The 19,495-nt window shown below is 43.3% G+C and overlaps 1 protein-coding gene and 5 non-coding genes across 6 annotated transcripts; 3 read left to right on the top strand and 3 right to left on the bottom strand.

The window, feature by feature from the left end:
* The first annotated feature begins 875 nt into the window (after window positions 1-875).
* Window positions 876-2,861, top strand: LOC117472194. Its single transcript, XM_034117363.1, has 3 exons — window positions 876-894; window positions 1,686-1,751; window positions 1,914-2,861. Exon 3 carries the CDS (start codon window positions 2,072-2,074, stop codon window positions 2,804-2,806), a length of 735 nt encoding a protein of 244 aa, XP_033973254.1. The 5' UTR covers window positions 876-894; window positions 1,686-1,751; window positions 1,914-2,071; the 3' UTR covers window positions 2,807-2,861.
* Window positions 2,862-7,948: 5,087 nt separating this feature from the next.
* Window positions 7,949-8,030, bottom strand: trnas-gcu. Its single transcript has one exon. It is a non-coding gene; the product is annotated as a tRNA-Ser (tRNA).
* Window positions 8,031-15,728: 7,698 nt separating this feature from the next.
* On the bottom strand, window positions 15,729-15,810 carry trnas-gcu. Its single transcript has one exon. It is a non-coding gene; the product is annotated as a tRNA-Ser (tRNA).
* Window positions 15,811-16,636: 826 nt separating this feature from the next.
* trnas-gcu lies at window positions 16,637-16,718 on the top strand. Its single transcript has one exon. It is a non-coding gene; the product is annotated as a tRNA-Ser (tRNA).
* A 1,147-nt stretch (window positions 16,719-17,865) lies between these two features.
* trnaa-agc lies at window positions 17,866-17,938 on the bottom strand. Its single transcript has one exon. It is a non-coding gene; the product is annotated as a tRNA-Ala (tRNA).
* A 1,010-nt stretch (window positions 17,939-18,948) lies between these two features.
* trnas-gcu lies at window positions 18,949-19,030 on the top strand. Its single transcript has one exon. It is a non-coding gene; the product is annotated as a tRNA-Ser (tRNA).
* The last annotated feature ends 465 nt before the right edge of the window (window positions 19,031-19,495 follow it).

Here is a 19,495-nt window from a genome sequence, read left to right as displayed (position 1 = left end):
AAATATACATTTGATGCCTTAGCTGGGCAAATCACTTTTTTTGATGGTTTATTATCTGTTTTTCCTAAATACATAACAAAAAATAATAAAATGAAAGGTTCATTTTTCAAAAATGTTGGTGTCTAAATTGTCCTCCAATTCTGGAATGACCCGTATACTGCATCCCTCCAAATCAAATAAACCATAAACAAATACATAAAGTCGTGTTCACTGCAGCGATCTATTTCACACACAAAACTATATGAAAACTTGGTGATATACAGTTTTCTCCTGGAGACCAAGGGAAGACAGGCTTCTCCTGTTTTTTCAGCCTTTGTTATCATTTTGATAATTAAAAATATATATTCTTGTCTGTGGTTGTTTTTTGCATTCAGGGCAAGAGGTGTAACATTATTTTAATACCAAAACTATATTGAAATAGAGTCTAGCTTGAACAGCAACGTAGCTGTAACATTACTGGGTTATTTGGTGATAACTAAGTAAAGTAACTTCAGACGCAGACGTCACGTAGCTTCTCAGACGAGAGGGGTGGCGACGAGAGTGTCACGTTACTTCTCTCACGGCATAGTTCACGGCATGGTAGACGACGACCGACACGATTGTCTGCTCAGTGAGTTCGCTCTTTGGCACAAATCACACCTCATACTATCACACCTCATAGAGGACTCCTCTGTCCTCACGTCACCTCCTCGTGTCTCTCGCTCGCATCTTAGGCGGAGCTAAGACGCAAGGAAGGGACGCGAGTGAGGGAAAGGAGGAGTCGAGGAGGGGTATTGAGACGAGGCTCCTGTCTGCTCATCCCCCCGCTCTCCTTCAGTGAATGAGAGAGAGACTGCACAGCGACGTGAATGCATACATCTTTTTCAACTCTGGACATTACGACCAAATTATAAGGTAAGTTAAGTTATATTAACATGAATTAACAGAGAAGCGACATGTAATGTTATGTTATCTGGGCTTTGTCTGACGTGTTTTAGTTTAAATATAAAATAAAATACGCTATAAAGTGGTCCGTGTTTCCTACGTGTATCGAGTCTAACGGTACTTTGGGATGAATTACATTGTTAATGTAAAGTTAATTCAACTTAAGCCGCTTAAAGTTCATGTGGTAGGATTTCTGTGTGAGTTTATTGTGTTTTTGTTGACTTGGTGAGGCGCAATTACCGCGAGTTACTTGTGGCGAAATCCTCCGTGTGGGCGCGTTTACATTAATGTATATTTAAATATATAAATTAACGCTAACTACCATGTAATATTACCATTAACTCCCGTATTATTTTCCAATAAACCGGGGTTAGATATACTAACCCATCACTGTTACAAAACACAGCGTGGGGACAAGTTAACAGCAGTTTACTTTTGGATAAAAAAGTATTATGTATATTCAGCTGTGCCGTTGCCCAGACGGGGTTAAATATACATAATAGATGCAGACACACACACACACTGCTAAACACCAGAACTGTTGAGACCACATCCATAACATTCATCTACTACTTAGTAATTATACTATTTTTCTTTTTGTATTTACTTTTTAATATTTACTTGCACTATATTTTCCTTTTTATCTGTATTATTGTGTTGCTCTGTAGGAGAAGCCTGTGACCTAAGATGCTAAGTGTCATACAACATTATTTCTTTATTTTACTGTTGATAATAATGACATGTTTTAATATTTTCTATAGTGGCTCCTGAGATTTCTGCAGAGCCCTGTCAACCGACACTGCATCCACCAGCTGCACCAACACAAAGTGAGTAATAATAACAATACATCACATTTTTGAGGCACCTTCAAGTGTTTGAATGTTTCTCATTTGGATGTGTACTTGCTAGAAATCATTTTTCACAAAATCACACACACACACACAATATCGTAATTATTTGCCATGTGTTTTTATTTATTGTCTGCCTAGGTCAGCCATTACCCAGGCCATCAACGGTCCCCAGCTGTCCTCCTCCTCCTCCTCCTCCTCCTCCTCCTCCTCCTCCTCCTCCTCCTCCTCCTCCTCAGCTTCCTGCCTACAACCAGGATGTCAGTCAGTGGAACTGTTCGCCTCAGCAGAGGACCTGGATGAAGACGGAGCTGGAATCCATGGGGCTCTGGCCAGGCTCCGTTCCTGTACGCAACCCTCTGAAGATGGTGTCATTGTGGCGTGGCCCTCCCCAGCCAGAGCTGATTGACAGTGTTGATGATTTTCCCTGCGCCAAGTATTTTCAGCTCCATCCCTTTTTCATCTGGAAGCCAGAAAATGACAATTTGATGGGACGGCTGAGGAACAACTACACTCTGCCGTGTATTGACGGCTGTGCTCAGCCTCAAATTGCCTCTGCTGGTGTTGGTAGGCCTCGTGTGATTGTCGGCATCACCGGACAGTACTACTTGCTGTCTTCAAGGCTCTGCTGCAAAGTCTGCCGGAAGAGGTGGTATGCCGACAACCCATCCTGGCTGGAAAAGCTCCCCAAGAGGTTCACCAACCTGCTGCCAGCAGTACTGACTTACAAGAAAGCCATCTGTAAGTCGGTACTGGACGAGCTCAGGCGCACCGGTAAGTCACCCACTGATATGGCAAAGCAGATCACGGAGATGATGCACCTGAAATATGAACGGGCTGACCTGGCGTACCTCCTCAGCTGTAAGAACATCATGGATGGTGAGGAAGGAAAGTACGACCAGAAGACAATTACCCAGTTCCTTCGGCAGGAAACCAAGCCGGCTCCCTTTGGAGAGTATGGGGACTCTGATGGCTGGAACGGGATCTCTGTGTCTGCACACTACCTGACAGACTGCCTCCTGTGTGTCTGTTAATGCCAAATTGTCATCCTTTCTGTTGTTTATAATAAAGATGTTTTCTTGATTCATATCTACATGTCTCATTCATAAGTAAATGATTTATACTACATGGTCCATATCTTAAATATAAATAATACCTTCTGAGTTTTTCTTTATATTTAAATAAATATAAACACAACAACAGTTACTATAACACATTAGGATTCACATTTCTTGATAGCTCTTTATCTTTGATAATGTATCACAGACTTTGCCCCAACCGGGTGTCGAACCTGCGAACAGAAGAAATCTCAGCTGGCTAAGACGGCGGTTCACAGCTTCAGTAATGCTGCAATTTTATTGGCTGTCACTCTATGCCACCTAAGCACGTCTCGCATTGGCTGTCACTCTATGCCACCTAAGCACGTCTCGCATTGGCTGTCACTCTATGCCACCTAAGCACGTCTTGCCTCTGCGTGACAAGCAGAGATACTGTCCACTATACTAACGAGGAATGCTCTAGTAGCAATCCTAGCACGTCAACTCTAGGTGGCGCTCTTCGAGGGGTTACAGGTCATATCCAGGATAGCATTTGGGTTCAGTATACAGTTGCTGTCACGAAAGTCCATGACGCTGCAGCTGTGACTGGATCCAGTGTAAAATCTCTCCGAGTCTCAGAAATCAACCTGTGCTCCGTCGTTTTGAAGGTTTACCATTAAATATCAATGTTGCATCTACGCGCAAACGTGTACTTAGCTTTTCAGCAGTTTCTGTAGTGTAGTGGTCATCACGTTCGCCTAACACGCATAGGTGAGCCGTGTATACATAGAAGACTTTCTATCGGCCAGAAGCCTCTTCAAAAGATACATTCAGTTTCAAAATGTTGCTCATTATACACACACACTACATTTATCTTTGCAAACGTTTAAAGTTAGAGTTCAAACATATATTTGGAGTTAGAGATGTATTATTCTTTCCTTGCTGCTTCTTATCATAGTTATTTTAATCTTAATATATTATAGCAATCATAACAATAATAACATAAATAATGATATCATAATATTAGTAATAATAATATTTTATATAATATTTTTGTATTTTTACTTATAATTAATATTTTTTAAATATGTTGATTGTACAGATGTCTACATTGAGCATATGAGTGTGCTTCATTTTCTATCACTATTACTTCCTCTATCAAGTAAAGACAGTCACAGTGATGCATTCAAGATCATTTATTCAAAAACAGCTGAAACATCAAATATTTGAAATATTAAAAATAGAACTACAAATATATGAAAAACACTGAAAGTAGACCCAGGAAGTGGCGCGTGCCTGTGTGTATGTGAGGTTGAGTTAGGTCTTCCTTTTGTCTGCAATCCATCTGTCCCTTTCAGCATCATAAAAGTCAGACTGCTGGAACTCCCGCCACGTCAACTCCTTCTCCATGCCCTGTGCATTGTATAACGAGAAGACTCTGGAGGGGCAGTAGATATACTTCCCTGGAACCCCTGGGAAGGATGCATGGGTATGAGGGCTGTTGGGACCCTGCTTCAGTGGTTGGTGACAAAACCTGCAGAGACGGCCTGCCTTCCTCTTCCCTCTCTCCTCTGCAGCCTTCCTCCACTCTGCCCCCCTCTGTCTGGCAGCCTCCAGCTCTCGCTCAAAAAACGGAGTTGCACAAAAGTTCTCAAAAGACATCCTGGTGTCTTTGAGGCCTTCTTTAGCATAGGTCTTAAAGACCTTGGTGGAGCAGTACAAGTATTTGACCGTTTTTGACTGGTAAGAAAAATGAACTGAAGAGCCATCCCCAAGATATCGGGATTTAGGCTGACCGCAAGCTAAACAGTTTCTCATCAGCGTCTTTTTCTGATGCTGATGCTGCTGCTGCTGTTGTTTTGCCAGGACGTCTGTCACAATCTTCTCCACTGAAGCCCTGCTCAGTGAGTCCTCCTGTCTGGGAGCCACAGCTGGAGGGTTGAATATGGCAGGTCTCAGAGTTATGACACTGATAGTTTGGCTGCCACAGCTGCTGTGTCTCTAAGACCTTTTCTGGGGATGTGTTGAGGGAAGAGCTGGTATTTTTTTATTTTGCCAGATGTTTAACATATCGTGCGATATGTTGGACTGTGGTCGGGTGAAGGAGGCTGTTCCGGTCTGTGCATCCCCTCTGGACCATGGCAGCATAGTCCGCATCCACCCGCTTCAGGACATCTTTGGCACCACGGTTGTTTACCAGAAGCTCGTCGATGGCAGCTTTCATGGGTTCTGTCCACCGACCATGGTCCAAGACCTGAATGAGGCCACCAGTTTGAATTGGTCCAGTGCGGGGAGAGGAGGACTGAGGCAGCGGTGCTACCCCTGTCAAGTCTAAAAAAGAAATATATGTTAGTTATATTGTTTTATGCCAGATAACACGTGTGTTGCACATGTTGCAAATCAATTAGCTCTTTTGGTCATTTAACTTCACAGCTAATTTAACTTTATTTAACAAATAAATGATTGTCTTATATTCCTACCTCTTGTTCTATTATGCTTTTCAATGGCTTTTACATTTTGCATACACTTGCTTAATGATTGTTGTCAATAAACAATATTTCCACATGATGATATTACATGTATTATGTGCACGCCTGTTTTTCACAGTGAGGTAGGTAGGTCATTTGAATGACCTGAATCTATCAAAGGCTCTGGTTTTTGTGTGGCAGAGGCTTGTGTGAAAGGCGGCAGGGACTTGGTCACAACGTCAGAGGACTGCCGGGAACTGGAAGACAGAATTGGCACTGCCCCAACTGGATCAGCACAGGATTCCTGAAATAGCACAAATATAGTGAATTAGTTAGTCAGCCAGTCTGTCAGTACTTGACAGTAAGTAGATATAAATATGAACTGGATTACCTGAGAGTCCACTACAACAGTAGGGGCAGGGCAATGATGCTCTGTCTCCATGGCTACTGCCGCTGGGTTGTTTGGCTGTGCCCTGTTCTTGTCCCAGTTCAAAACAACAGGACGACAGCCTGGCTCCACGTACTTCACGTAATTCAGCTGCAGGGTGCCACCATACCTGTGTAGAGGATTCCCTCTCCCACTTCAGGGTCGCTCAGGCAACCTCGGAGGATGTGGATGCGCTGGATCCTCCACACCTTTAACATTGAGTCTTTGAAAAGGAGCAAATCATTGGCATCCTTTGTCATGTAATAGTGATGGAGGACGTCTTCCACTCTTTGCAGCAGTTCCATTGGCTGTGGCACCTTTGTCCTGCAGTGCTCTCTTAAGGCCGCTACACACCCACCTGAGACCAAAGAACGCATACCAAAGGCGTCCCGACTTTTACGTCAGCTTCGTCGCCTGCGCCGCCCGCCTACGAACACACCGCAAATACTTCAGTCGACGAGTGGCAATAACTGTCCTTACCAGCAGGCAGCGGTAGTGTGTATTCGTCATTCAAAAGAGGCAACAACCGGAAGACAGACTGCCTTTTATACACCAAGAGAAGAAGAACAGACTGAGTTATATAAACAAACAAACACAGCGTCTGGGTTCCATTTTCACTCTCTCTCGTCGATCGAAAACCTGTCATGGCACTGTCCCAGGAAGATGGAGACAAGACCCTGAACTACGGCAGGCCACCCTGCCACACACCACCATTAATCCAGCTCGAGCCAAGCAGCACAGGGATGAACTATGCCAATATTTTAACGGTGTCGGTGCAGTGCCTTTTCAGTGGGATAAGATATAGCAAATATGTCTAAAGAACTGTACAATGTCAACAATCGACTACAATACGATAAAAATAGTGTGTAATACAACAAAAAAAAGAGTTTGCCAAATATGTCTAAAGCTGTGTTATCAATGGCTGTAGTATCAAGGTACGAAATAAAGTTTTGTATTGCCTATCCTGCTATTTGTGTTTATTCTTTTAATCACACAGCGTTAATAAAAAATAAAAAATGTGCCTACATAACTGCCAATAGCAGTTACCGCGATTTCGTCATTAAGTTGACCCTTGCCAGTTAATTCTTCCAGGAGCGTACCTCAATCAGAGTGATTGCTTGTCCCGACGCCTCCCGCGGCCGATTCAACATGTTGAACATGGGAGGCGTCGGAAGGTGTGAAAAGGTGCCGTAAAGAGACGACGGTGCGGGACACACAAACCTGAGTAGGGCGCCGCGAATGCCCGACTGCCTCTGACGGCCTCTGACGGCCTCTGACTCCCAAAATCGGACTGGTGTGTCCGGGCCTTTATGTGCTGCTTGGGGGGGTTAGCAGGAGAAATTCTGCAAAACGTGTACGCCTCCTTCAGCTTCTGGAGATCGCTGCGGTCCACCACAACGAATGATGCAGAGAGTTTGAGGTCAGCAGGATCCATCTGGACCTCAGAGGCCATGTTGGATCCTCAGCTTCACATCGGACCAGAACACACGTGCAGGTACAGAAATACACTTTAACTGATACGCTTCACCTTCCTGTGTTACGTCTTATTACAAAAATACATTCCTCTTAGTCATCCTTAATGACCCACTCCATAAACCCTGGCATGACTCAGCATTTTCACCACTTACTGTTCCCTCTTCCGGAAGTTTTCTAATGTGTTTTTGGTTACTAAATATATATAATTCAATGAATAAATACAGAAATACATTAAAATAAATACAGCAATAAGTGTTAAAAGTTTTGTATTTCACCCTTTCAATTTTTCTATATTTTTTCCTTATTGTTTTATTCCTGTATTTATTCTAATGAGCTGATACGTTGCCAAACAGTGTAGGCAACGTGTTATTCTTTATGTATTGCCCTATAACTCTTTAAAGGAGCCCTATTCTGCTCATGTTCAGCTGCTAGCCAATAGGAGCGCGAGTGTTCTGCAGTGATGTCACTATGTTCCGGAAGTAAACAAAGGAGTCCAATGGAGAGGCGTTTTCAGGCAGGGGGGGGGGGGGGTCTAGAACACAGGGACTTATCCTCTGCAGACCATTTACATGCACTAAAACCTATAGAACACACTACAGGAGAGGGAGCACCACAGAATGGCAGAATAGGGACTCTTTAAAACAAGCTCTTAAGCCTTAAGGGTTCAGGCTACACACACACACACGTTGGAACACGCAGTTGCTTCCCATGACCTATGAAACCCGGTCAGACCACTTTCTTTTCTCTGTCTTCATGTCAAAACCACTTCGACGAGGATGGGATTCGAACCCACGCGTGCAGAGCACAATGGATTAGCAGTCCATCGCCTTAACCACTCGGCCACCTCGTCTGTGAGCCTAGTTTCTGTCATGTGGTTGTGACGTGCTATATGTGACATGTATGTAGTAACGTATGTTGTTTGCATTTTATTGTTCTCTTTTATCCAGTGTTAATTTCGTTAACGAAAACTATGACGAAAAATGTTCGTCAACGACCTTTTTTACATGACTAAGACGAGACGATAACGAGCTAAAAATAGATTCTTGATAACGAAAATTTGACGAAATGTATATTTAGTTTTCGTTAACGAGACGAGACGGGACTAAGGTGTTAATGGTGGACTAGCGGACATTCAAAATGCAGCATATTTTCCCCCAATTGCCCGTCTTGTCTGTCAAAATGCATCTTACATTTCTAACTTGCAATATCATTATTTCCGCTCTCTTCACTCCAGAAGAGCGATCTCTCTCTGTCTCTCTGTGTGCGGGGGCGGGGCCTAACAGACACGCTGCAGCGGCACACAGAGATCTGCCGGGGACGGAGCGTTCAGAAGTATAGAGACACTACAAGGCTCGATGTGGACAAAGCTCGTTTGCCATGTTTTCGCGTTAGCGCGTTGACACGAGTAGAGTAGTCTGTCCAAACAGCCGGCCAAAAGGCGTCATATTCAGTCGGAGAAATGCACAATTTTCGACTTCCTTAACTCGTAGCTCTGTTGCGCCAATTACGACATCAGGTGTGCAGAGGTGGGAGAAGTACTCAGATCTTGTCGCTAAGTAAAACAATACCATAGTGTAGGAAGAGTTCCTCAAGTCAAAGTATGATCATCAAAATATAGTGAAAGTAGCGACAGTACAAGTAGTGATTGTGCAGATTGTTCCATTTCAGAATAATATATATGATATGTTTTATAATGATTGATCATGAAAGTGTTCTCAAAGCTGGTAAAGGTGCAGCTAGTTTGAATGATATATTATATATCTGTATACTGCAGGGGAGCTTGTGAATTTACTAAAGTCTGATTTAACACTTGATTATATTTCACATCATTCATCCACATCTGTAAAGTAACTAAAGGTATTAAATACATGTAGTGGAGTAGAAGTACACCATTTAACTATGAACTGTAGTGGAGTAGAAGTACACAGTAGCAAAACATTTAAATACTCCAGTAAAGTACAAGTACCTCAACATTTTACTCAAGTACAGTACAATATTTTAACATAATTATATATATTTAATTTATTTCACATTTTAAATAAAGCAATTAATTCGGTTAACAATTTGTTAGTTTTTTCCTTTAAAAAATATCAAAAAGTAAATACAAGAATACCGTTAAAGTACCGGATCGATAAGCAGTATTGATAAGAGTAGCAGTACCGTAGAAAACCTTAATGATACCCATCCCTAGATATTACACAAGTAAAGTGTTAAGAGAGTGAAATGTTGCTTTACGAATGTCAACACTTGATGCTGTCACCTTGATTACAATGTCAGAAACCTGTATTTGCCTAACTGAATTGGTTTAAAGAGAGAAAACATTTTGACTAAAAGTTGACTAAAATGTAATTTTTCATCGACTAAAACTAGACTAACACGTTTTGAGTTTTCGTCGACTAAAACTCGACTAAAACTATGAAGGATAGAAATGACTAAAATGTGACTAAAACTAATTACCATTTTCGTCTAAAGACTAAGACTAAGACTAAATCAAAAACAGCTGCCAAAATTAACACTGCTTTTATCCTCTCGCCTCTATCTACTCGTCTTTCATCCTTTCTTTATAACTAATGCTGTTGATGTGATTTTAAAAAGGTGTCATCTGTTATCATCTGGACAACAGCTGGGAATTAGCCATGTTGGCTAAAGCTGCTCCATTTACTGTTCTTAGTGACAGACAGTTGATCAATGGGGACTGTCCACGACCCTATACACAAATACACTAAATCTTTCAGGTTCTCATGTTATAGATAATGGATAATATAATCATAATAGGGAGTCACAGTCAGTATTCAGAATAAAACAGACCTTTTCTCTTAGCTATGCAGGACGGAAGAAGGCCTAAGTATCACAAAGTAATAAAGTAGTACAGAAATCTATGAATAAATATGGTAATTAAATGCTTTTATAAATGGTGAAATAAAAAACGGAGTTGCACAAAAGTTCTCAAAAGACATCCTGGTGTCTTTGAGGCCTTCTTTAGCATAGGTCTTAAATACCTTGGTGGAGCAGTACAAGTATTTGACCGTTTTTGACTGGTAAGAAAAATGAACTGAAGAGCCATCCCCAAGATATCGGGATTTAGGCTGACCGCAAGCTAAACAGTTTCTCATCAGCGTCTTTTTCTGATGCTGATGCTGCTGCTGCTGTTGTTTTGCCAGGACGTCTGTCACAATCTTCTCCACTGAAGCCCTGCTCAGTGAGTCCTCCTGTCTGGGAGCCACAGCTGGAGGGTTGAATATGGCAGGTCTCAGAGTTATGACACTGATAGTTTGGCTGCCACAGCTGCTGTGTCTCTTACCCCTTTCACACCAACGGTGTTTCAGGGCCGGTTCGGTGCTGGTGCTTGAAAAGCACCGGGTTTTCCTGTTCACACCGCAGCGGAGCAGCGTCATAGCTCCGGAATCCGGTTCGTTTCGAGCACCAAAAAGTTGTCCGTCTAGAAGCAAGAACCGCATACGTCACGCTTACGTCGGAGGGGGGCGAGATTAACCTGAGCTAACACTTAAGGCGAGTACGGCAAATACAAGTTGTAACAAGCAGTAGTGCTGAGCAAAGTGACTAGAACGCAACCACACACTTGTTAAAAAAAACACACTTTATAAAGTCAGGCAACACTAACCAGGCTTCGTGTGATTCTGTTTACTTTGACCATCCGTTCGCTGTTATTGATCATTGTGGAGAGCAGGCAGACGTTTTGTTTGTTATTATAGCAGCTATCGGATGGAATCAATACATGGGCTGCACAGGTTGTCATGTCCGACTATCACAAGTAGAATCATAATGAAAAATACGTCGGTAAAAAGTGCCTGTAGAAAACTGCTTAGCAAGTAGTCAGTTTAGCTTCGGTTGCTATGCTAACATCACCCATGTTATACCAGAGAAACTTTCATAACAGCGTTGTGATGCCAAACAGCGTCAATTCAGACTGACACCAAACAGCGTCAATTCAGACTGACACACATTCACTTAAGGGGAACTGGGGATATGTATCAGCTGCTTGTGTGACAGTCAGACAGTGAATACTTTAGAGCCGTGTGAGCTAACCCGGAGCTAACGGGAGAATACACTCCCGTTGAAGAGCAGCCGGCCAGCACTGCAGCGGTCGGTAAATGCCGCTGAAACACATTAATAAACAATGAACCACGGCACTCTGGAGAAAAGTATAAGGTTGGAGAAGTCGTTATTTAATTTAATCTGGCTTCGTATGATTAAAAGCAACGCAGTCCCCGGCCCGTTGTTGTGAGGTGAGCTCCGGCGTTGGGGAGAAACTCAGCGACGTAAACTGTGACGTCATGACGCAGCAGCGGCAGCACCAGTCGGGCTCTGAGCGGTGTGAAAAGAGCCGGCGCTAAACCGAAGAACCGGTTCTGAACCAGAAAAGCTCTAGCACGGAGCTTGAACCGGAGTTGCGTTGGTGTGAAAGGGGCATCTAAGACCTTTTCTGGGGATGTGTTGAGGGAAGAGCTGGTATTTTTTTATTTTGCCAGATGTTTAACATATCGTGCGATATGTTGGACTGTGGTCGGGTGAAGGAGGCTGTTCCGGTCTGTGCATCCCCTCTGGACCATGGCAGCATAGTCCGCATCCACCCGCTTCAGGACATCTTTGGCACCACGGTGGTTTACCAGAAGCTCGTCGATGGCAGCTTTCATGGGTTCTGTCCACCGACCATGGTCCAAGACCTGAATGAGGCCACCAGTTTGAATTGGTCCAGTGCGGGTGGCTCGAGGAGAGGAGGACTGAGGCAGCGGTGCTACCCCTGTCAAGTCTAAAAAAGAAATATATGTTAGTTATATTGTTTTATGCCAGATAACACGTGTGTTGCACATGTTGCAAATCAATTAGCTCTTTTGGTCATTTAACTTCACAGCTAATTTAACTTTATTTAACAAATAAATGATTGTCTTATATTCCTACCTCTTGTTCTATTATGCTTTTCAATGGCTTTTACATTTTGCATACACTTGCTTAATGATTGTTGTCAATAAACAATATTTCAACATGATGATATTACATGTATTATGTGCACGCCTGTTTTTCACAGTGAGGTAGGTAGGTCATTTGAATGACCTGAATCTATCAAAGGCTCTGGTTTTTGTGTGGCAGAGGCTTGTGTGAAAGGCGGCAGGGACTTGGTCACAACGTCAGAGGACTGCCGGGAACTGGAAGACAGAATTGGCACTGCCCCAACTGGATCAGCACAGGATTCCTGAAATAGCACAAATATAGTGAATTAGTTAGTCAGCCAGTCTGTCAGTACTTGACAGTAAGTAGATATAAATATGAACTGGATTACCTGAGAGTCTGTGCCCACTACAACAGTAGGGGCAGGGCAATGATGCTCTGTCTCCATGGCTACTGCCGCTGGGTTGTTTGGCTGTGCCCTGTTCTTGTCCCAGTTCAAAACAACAGGACGACAGCCTGGCTCCACGTACTGCAGTCCACATCTCTCCCCCGTGTCCCTGTTGGAGAGCTGCAGTGCTGGGTATTTGGACCTTCCTGTGACTTTTACAGAGATGGTGTTAAGCTCTGAAATCAACCGGGGGTCAAACACCGCTGGCAGCTCCACATCTGGCTGTTTCAGGTCCACCAGCCTCTGGTAGTTCCAGCGCACAACTCCAGTCATAGCTTGGGCTGGAATAGTTCACAGGACACCCGGTTGCCTGTCACCCATTGGGCTTGGTGTCCGTGGAAACCCTCCTGCTGAGAGGTGCCTCTCACAGGGATCCACACTAGAGATGGGCGAGTCTTGATTCATCCGGATCATTAACCCGGATCCTAGAAATGAGCTGGTCGTGACGAGTCTCCCCTCTCCATTAACCCGAGTCCTTGAGTCCCACACTTGGTGTGACGTACAAATTAAAACTATAAATTGCGTCACTCGCTACTCTCTTTATAACATGTAAAATCACATTACAACGTATCCCAGTCCATCTGCCTGCCCTTTAGCAAGTAGGATAGCTGCCAGAAGTGATCGTTTGGCTCAGGGGAGGGGACGCGGATCAGTGAAACTTCCTGCAGACTCGTGGGGACTCAGAGGAGCCGACGGCTCCTAACCGTATCCAGAGATCCAGCAGACTCGTCGTCATGCACGATTCAACAGCAGACTCAGATTTGCCAAATCGCAAAATAACCCTTTTTTTTGGGATCAACATTTTTTATTAAAGCAAAATACACTGTGTAGCGGAGGTTAATATAACGTCAGTTTAATATGCTCGTGAAATGCAACAACTTTTCGGTTTCACCGATAGGATTTCTACGGTCTTGGTGATGCTGACTCATATGACTCAAATGACTCATATGACTCAAATGACTCGTATGATCCGGATCTCTTCAATGACTGACTCAGAAGACCCTGAGTCCATAAAAGGATCCGGATTTGCCATCTCTAATCCACACAGGCACGGCAGCTCCCTCGCCCTTGTTGTAATTCAGCTGCAGGGTGCCACCATACCTGTAGAGGATTCCCTCTCCCACTTCAGGGTCGCTCAGGCAACCTCGGAGGATGTGGATGCGCTTTGAAAAGGAGCAAATCATTGGCATCCTTTGTCATGTAATAGTGATGGAGGACGTCTTCCACTCTTTGCAGCAGTTCCATTGGCTGTGGCACCTTTGTCCTGCAGTGCTCTCTTAAGGCCGCTACACACCCACCTGAGACCAAAGAACGCATACCGAAGGCGTCCCGACTTTTACGTCAGCTTCGTCGCCTGCGCCGCCCGCCTACGAACACACCGCAAATACTTCAGTCGACGAGTGGCAATAACTGTCCTTACCAGCAGGCAGCGGTAGTGTGTATTCGTCATTCAAAAGAGGCAACAACCGGAAGACAGACTGCCTTTTATACACCAAGAGAAGAAGAACAGACTGAGTTATATAAACAAACAAACACAGCGTCTGGGTTCCATTTTCACTCTCTCTCGTCGATCGAAAACCTGTCATGGCACTGTCCCAGGAAGATGGAGACAAGACCCTGAACTACGGCAGGCCACCCTGCCACACACCACCATTAATCCAGCTCGAGCCAAGCAGCACAGGGATGAACTATGCCAATATTTTAACGGTGTCGGTGCAGTGCCTTTTCAGTGGGATAAGATATAGCAAATATGTCTAAAGAACTGTACAATGTCAACAATCGACTACAATACGATAAAAATAGTGTGTAATACAACAAAAAAAAGAGTTTGCCAAATATGTCTAAAGCTGTGTTATCAATGGCTGTAGTATCAAGGTACGAAATAAAGTTTTGTATTGCCTATCCTGCTATTTGTGTTTATTCTTTTAATCACACAGCGTTAATAAAAAATAAAAAATGTGCCTACATAACTGCCAATAGCAGTTACCGCGATTTCGTCATTAAGTTGACCCTTGCCAGTTAATTCTTCCAGGAGCGTACCTCAATCAGAGTGATTGCTTGTCCCGACGCCTCCCGCGGCCGATTCAACATGTTGAACATGGGAGGCGTCGGAAGGTGTGAAAAGGTGCCGTAAAGAGACGACGGTGCGGGACACACAAACCTGAGTAGGGCGCCGCGAATGCCCGACTGCCTCTGACGGCCTCTGACGGCCTCTGACTCCCAAAATCGGACTGGTGTGTCCGGGCCTTTATGTGCTGCTTGGGGGGGTTAGCAGGAGAAATTCTGCAAAACGTGTACGCCTCCTTCAGCTTCTGGTGATCGCTGCGGTCCACCACAACGAATGATGCAGAGAGTTTGAGGTCAGCAGGATCCATCTGGACCTCAGAGGCCATGTTGGATCCTCAGCTTCACATCGGACCAGAACACACGTGCAGGTACAGAAATACACTTTAACTGATACGCTTCACCTTCCTGTGTTACGTCTTATTACAAAAATACATTCCTCTTAGTCATCCTTAATGACCCACTCCATAAACCCTGGCATGACTCAGCATTTTCACCACTTACTGTTCCCTCTTCCGGAAGTTTTCTAATGTGTTTTTGGTTACTAAATATATATAATTCAATGAATAAATACAGAAATACATTAAAATAAATACAGCAATAAGTGTTAAAAGTTTTGTATTTCACCCTTTCAATTTTTCTATATTTTTTCCTTATTGTTTTATTCCTGTATTTATTCTAATGAGCTGATACGTTGCCAAACAGTGTAGGCAACGTGTTATTCTTTATGTATTGCCCTATAACTCTTTAAAGGAGCCCTATTCTGCTCATGTTCAGCTGCTAGCCAATAGGAGCGCGAGTGTTCTGCAGTGATGTCACTATGTTCCGGAAGTAAACAAAGGAGTCCAATGGAGAGGCGTTTTCAGGCAGGGGGGGGGTCTAGAACACAGGGACTTATTATCGTCTGCAGACCATTTACATGCACTAAAACCTATAGAACACACTACAGGAGAGGGAGCACCACAGAATGGCAGAATAGGGCCTCTTTAAAACAAGCTCTTAAGCCTTAAGGGTTCAGGCTACACACACACACACACACACACGTTGGAACACGCAGTTGCTTCCCATGACCTATGAAACCCGGTCAGACCACATTCTTTTTTCTCTGTCTTCATGTCAAAATCACTTCGACGAGGATGGGATTCGAACCCACGCGTGCAGAGCACAATGGATTAGCAGTCCATCGCCTTAACCACTCGGCCACCTCGTCTGTGAACCTAGTTTGCTCTGATTGGTTACCTCTCAGTATCTGTTGTGATTGGTCAAACACTTAACCACTCGGCTCACCTCGTCTGTGAGCCTTGTCTGCTCTGATTGGTTACCTGTCAGGCTCTGTTGTGATTGGTCAAACACTTAACCACTCGGCTCACCTCGTCTGTGAGCCTAGTTTCTGTCATGTGGTTGTGACGTGCTATATGTGACATGTATGTAGTAACGTGTGTTGTTTGCATGTTATTGTTCTCTTTTATCCTCTCGCCTCTATCTACTCGTCTTTCATCCTTTCTTTATAACTAATGCTGTTGATGTGATTTTAAAAAGGTGTCATCTGTTATCATCTGGACAACAGCTGGGAATTAGCCATGTTGGCTAAAGCTGCTCCATTTACTGTTCTTAGTGACAGACAGTTGATCAATGGGGACTGTCCACGACCCTATACACAAATACACTAAATCTTTCAGGTTCTCATGTTATAGATAATGGATAATATAATCATAATAGGGAGTCAGTCAGTATTCAGAATAAAACAGACCTTTTCTCTTAGCTATGCAGGACGGAAGAAGGCCTAAGTATCACAAAGTAATAAAGTAGTACAGAAATCTATGAATAAATATGGTAATTAAATACTTTTATAAATGGTGAAATAAATACATGCAAAAATAAATAAATTCTGTAATAAAAAATTGTGAAATAGAAATAATAATAAAGTTTTACTTTACACATTGTACTTGTTAAGCTTGAGGGCGGGACATCTTTCAGTGTTTGACCAATCACACCAGAGCCTGACAGGTAACCAATCAGAGCAGAGCAGGCTCACAGACGAGGTGGCCGAGTGGTTAAGGCGATGGACTGCTAATCCATTGTGCTCTGCACGCGTGGGTTCGAATCCCATCCTCGTCGGAGTAGTTTTGAAACACAGATGTATATCAAAGGTGTGTGTGTGTGTGTGTGTGTGAAACCTGAACTCTTACGTAATCTGGTACAAATTCCAAGTGTGACAGGCCAAAGGGCTTCAAGTATTTTAAAGAGGCCGTTCTGTGGTGCTCCCTCTTCTGTAGTGCATGTCTGCAAAGGCTACAATCCCTGTGTTCCATCATCAGGAGAGGACTCTTTAAAGTAGAGACACTACACACTGATATACACCTGAACATCAGCAGGGGAGGACTCTTTAAAGTAGAGACACTACATACTGATATACACCTGAACATCAGCAGGAGAGGACTCTTTAAAGTAGAGACACTACATACTGATATACACCTGAACATCAGCAGGAGAGAACTCTTTAAAGTAGAGACACTACATACTGATATACACCTGAACATCAGCAGGAGAGGACTCTTTAAAGTAGAGACACTACATACTGATATACACCTGAACATCAGCAGGAGAGGACTCTTTAAAGTAGAGACACTACATACTGATATACACCTGAACATCAGCAGGAGAGGACTCTTTAAAGTAGAGACACTACATACTGATATACACCTGAACATCAGCAGGAGAGGACTCTTTAAAGTAGAGACACTACATACTGATATACACCTGAACATCAGCAGGAGAGGACTCTTTAAAGTAGAGACACTACATACTGATATACACCTGAACATCAGCAGGGGAGGACTCTTTAAAGTAGAGACACTACATACTGATATACACCTGAACATCAGCAGGAGAGGACTCTTTAAAGTAGAGACACTACATACTGATATACACCTGAACATCAGCAGGAGAGGACTCTTTAAAGTAGAGACACTACATACTGATATACACCTGAACATCAGCAGGAGAGGACTCTTTAAAGTAGAGACACTACATACTGATATACACCTGAACATCAGCAGGAGAGGACTCTTTAAAGTAGAGACACTACATACTGATATACACCTGAACATCAGCAGGAGAGGACTCTTTAAAGTAGAGACACTACATACTGATATACACCTGAACATCAGCAGGAGAGGACTCTTTAAAGTAGAGACACTACATACTGATATACACCTGAACATCAGCAGGAGAGGACTCTTAAAAGTAGAGTTAAAAGTGTGTCTGGAGAATGCGGGCATCGATCCCGCTACTTCTCGCATGCTAAGCGAGCGCTCTACCATTTGAGCTAATTCCCCTCTGAGAGAAGTAACAGAGCACAGAGCTCAGTAACGGAGGATCAGCTGTTGGCTCCTGAGTGTCTCTGCTTCCAAAGGTCAGGTTTTATCTGACTGCACAGAGTATGAACTCTTTATAAAACACTCAGCAGGACACGTCTCTTTAAACTCACAGCACTTTGAGAGATAATGGAGAGACTTTTATTCTGAAAAACTCAAACTGGCTTAAAGATTTAGATGAAATTTAGAACAGACATTACATTTTAGTAATTTTTCTGTTTAACTACAACAACCCACGTTTATTTATTCATCTCCGTTTATTTCTGTATTTATTTATATTGTTATTATTTACTACACTCAGCAGTACACAATAAATCAACATCTTTGTACTGATTTCAAAATAAAAGTGTATTTGCCGAAAACTTCCCGTAGCTTTTTGACCTCCATTAACATTTGTGTTTATTCAAGCAGCTTTGTGTGGAGAGAAAATATCTGTTTTATTCTGAATTCTGACTGTGACTCCCTATTATGATTATATTATCCATTATCTATAACATGAGAACCTGAAAGATTTAGTGTATTTGTGTATAGGGTCGTGGACAGTCCCCATTGATCAACTGTCTGTCACTAAGAACAGTAAATGGAGCAGCTTTAGCCAACATGGCTAATTCCCAGCTGTTGTCCAGATAATAACAGATGACACCTTTTTAAAATCACATCAACAGCATTAGTTATAAAGAAAGGATGAAAGACGAGTAGATAGAGGCGAGAGGATAAAAGAGAACAATAACATGCAAACAACACACGTTACTACATACATGTCACATATAGCACGTCACAATCACATGACAGAAACTAGGCTCACAGACGAGGTGAGCCGAGTGGTTAAGTGTTTGACCAATCACAACAGAGACTGACAGGTAACCAATCAGAGCAGAGCAGGCTCACAGACGAGGTGGCCGAGTGGTTAACTGTTTGACCAATCACAACAGAGCCTGACAGGTAACCAATCAGAGCAGAGCAGGCTCACAGACGAGGTGGCCGAGTGGTTAAGGCGATGGACTGCTAATCCATTGTGCTCAGCACGCGTGGGTTCGAATCCCATCCTCGTCGAAGTGGTTTTGACATGAAGACAGAGAAAAAATCAACCTCCGATGCGAAAAAGGCAAATATCAAATGATAAGATAAAAACGTATGAACTTATGAAATACAGGGGGTTAAATGCAGCCGCAATGCATGCTGGGATTGATTGTGGGGTCATGTGATGCGTTCACAGAGCGTCGGTCAGCAGAGGAAACTGGAACTTCTGAACAGGCAACTCAGCAGGGACATGTTGTAGGCCCACTCCCTCGACCGTACCCCCTCGAGTGAACTCCGTCTGTAGCCACACTCGCAGCTGAATGAAGTTCCCTCCATTAAGGGTTAAGGGGATAAATACAGCGCACCGCATTGGGACGGCCTCCCCTCTCTCCGGCAGAAACAGGAAATGCCGTAACTGTATGTAACAACGGTTTCAAATCAGCATCTCTTAGACAAAAACATTAAATTAATAACTCAAATAAAACTCCAAACATCTTT

This window comes from Trematomus bernacchii, unplaced genomic scaffold, assembly GCF_902827165.1.
Source record: "Trematomus bernacchii unplaced genomic scaffold, fTreBer1.1, whole genome shotgun sequence".
Classification (NCBI taxonomy): Eukaryota; Metazoa; Chordata; class Actinopteri; order Perciformes; family Nototheniidae; genus Trematomus; species Trematomus bernacchii.
This window is presented reverse-complemented; position numbering and strand designations above follow the sequence as displayed.

What these genes read in the sequence shown, in the direction of transcription:
- LOC117472194 (XM_034117363.1), top strand. Translation starts at nt 2,072, where the DNA reads ATGAAGACGGAGCTGGAATCCATGGGGCTCTGGCCAGGCTCCGTTCCT.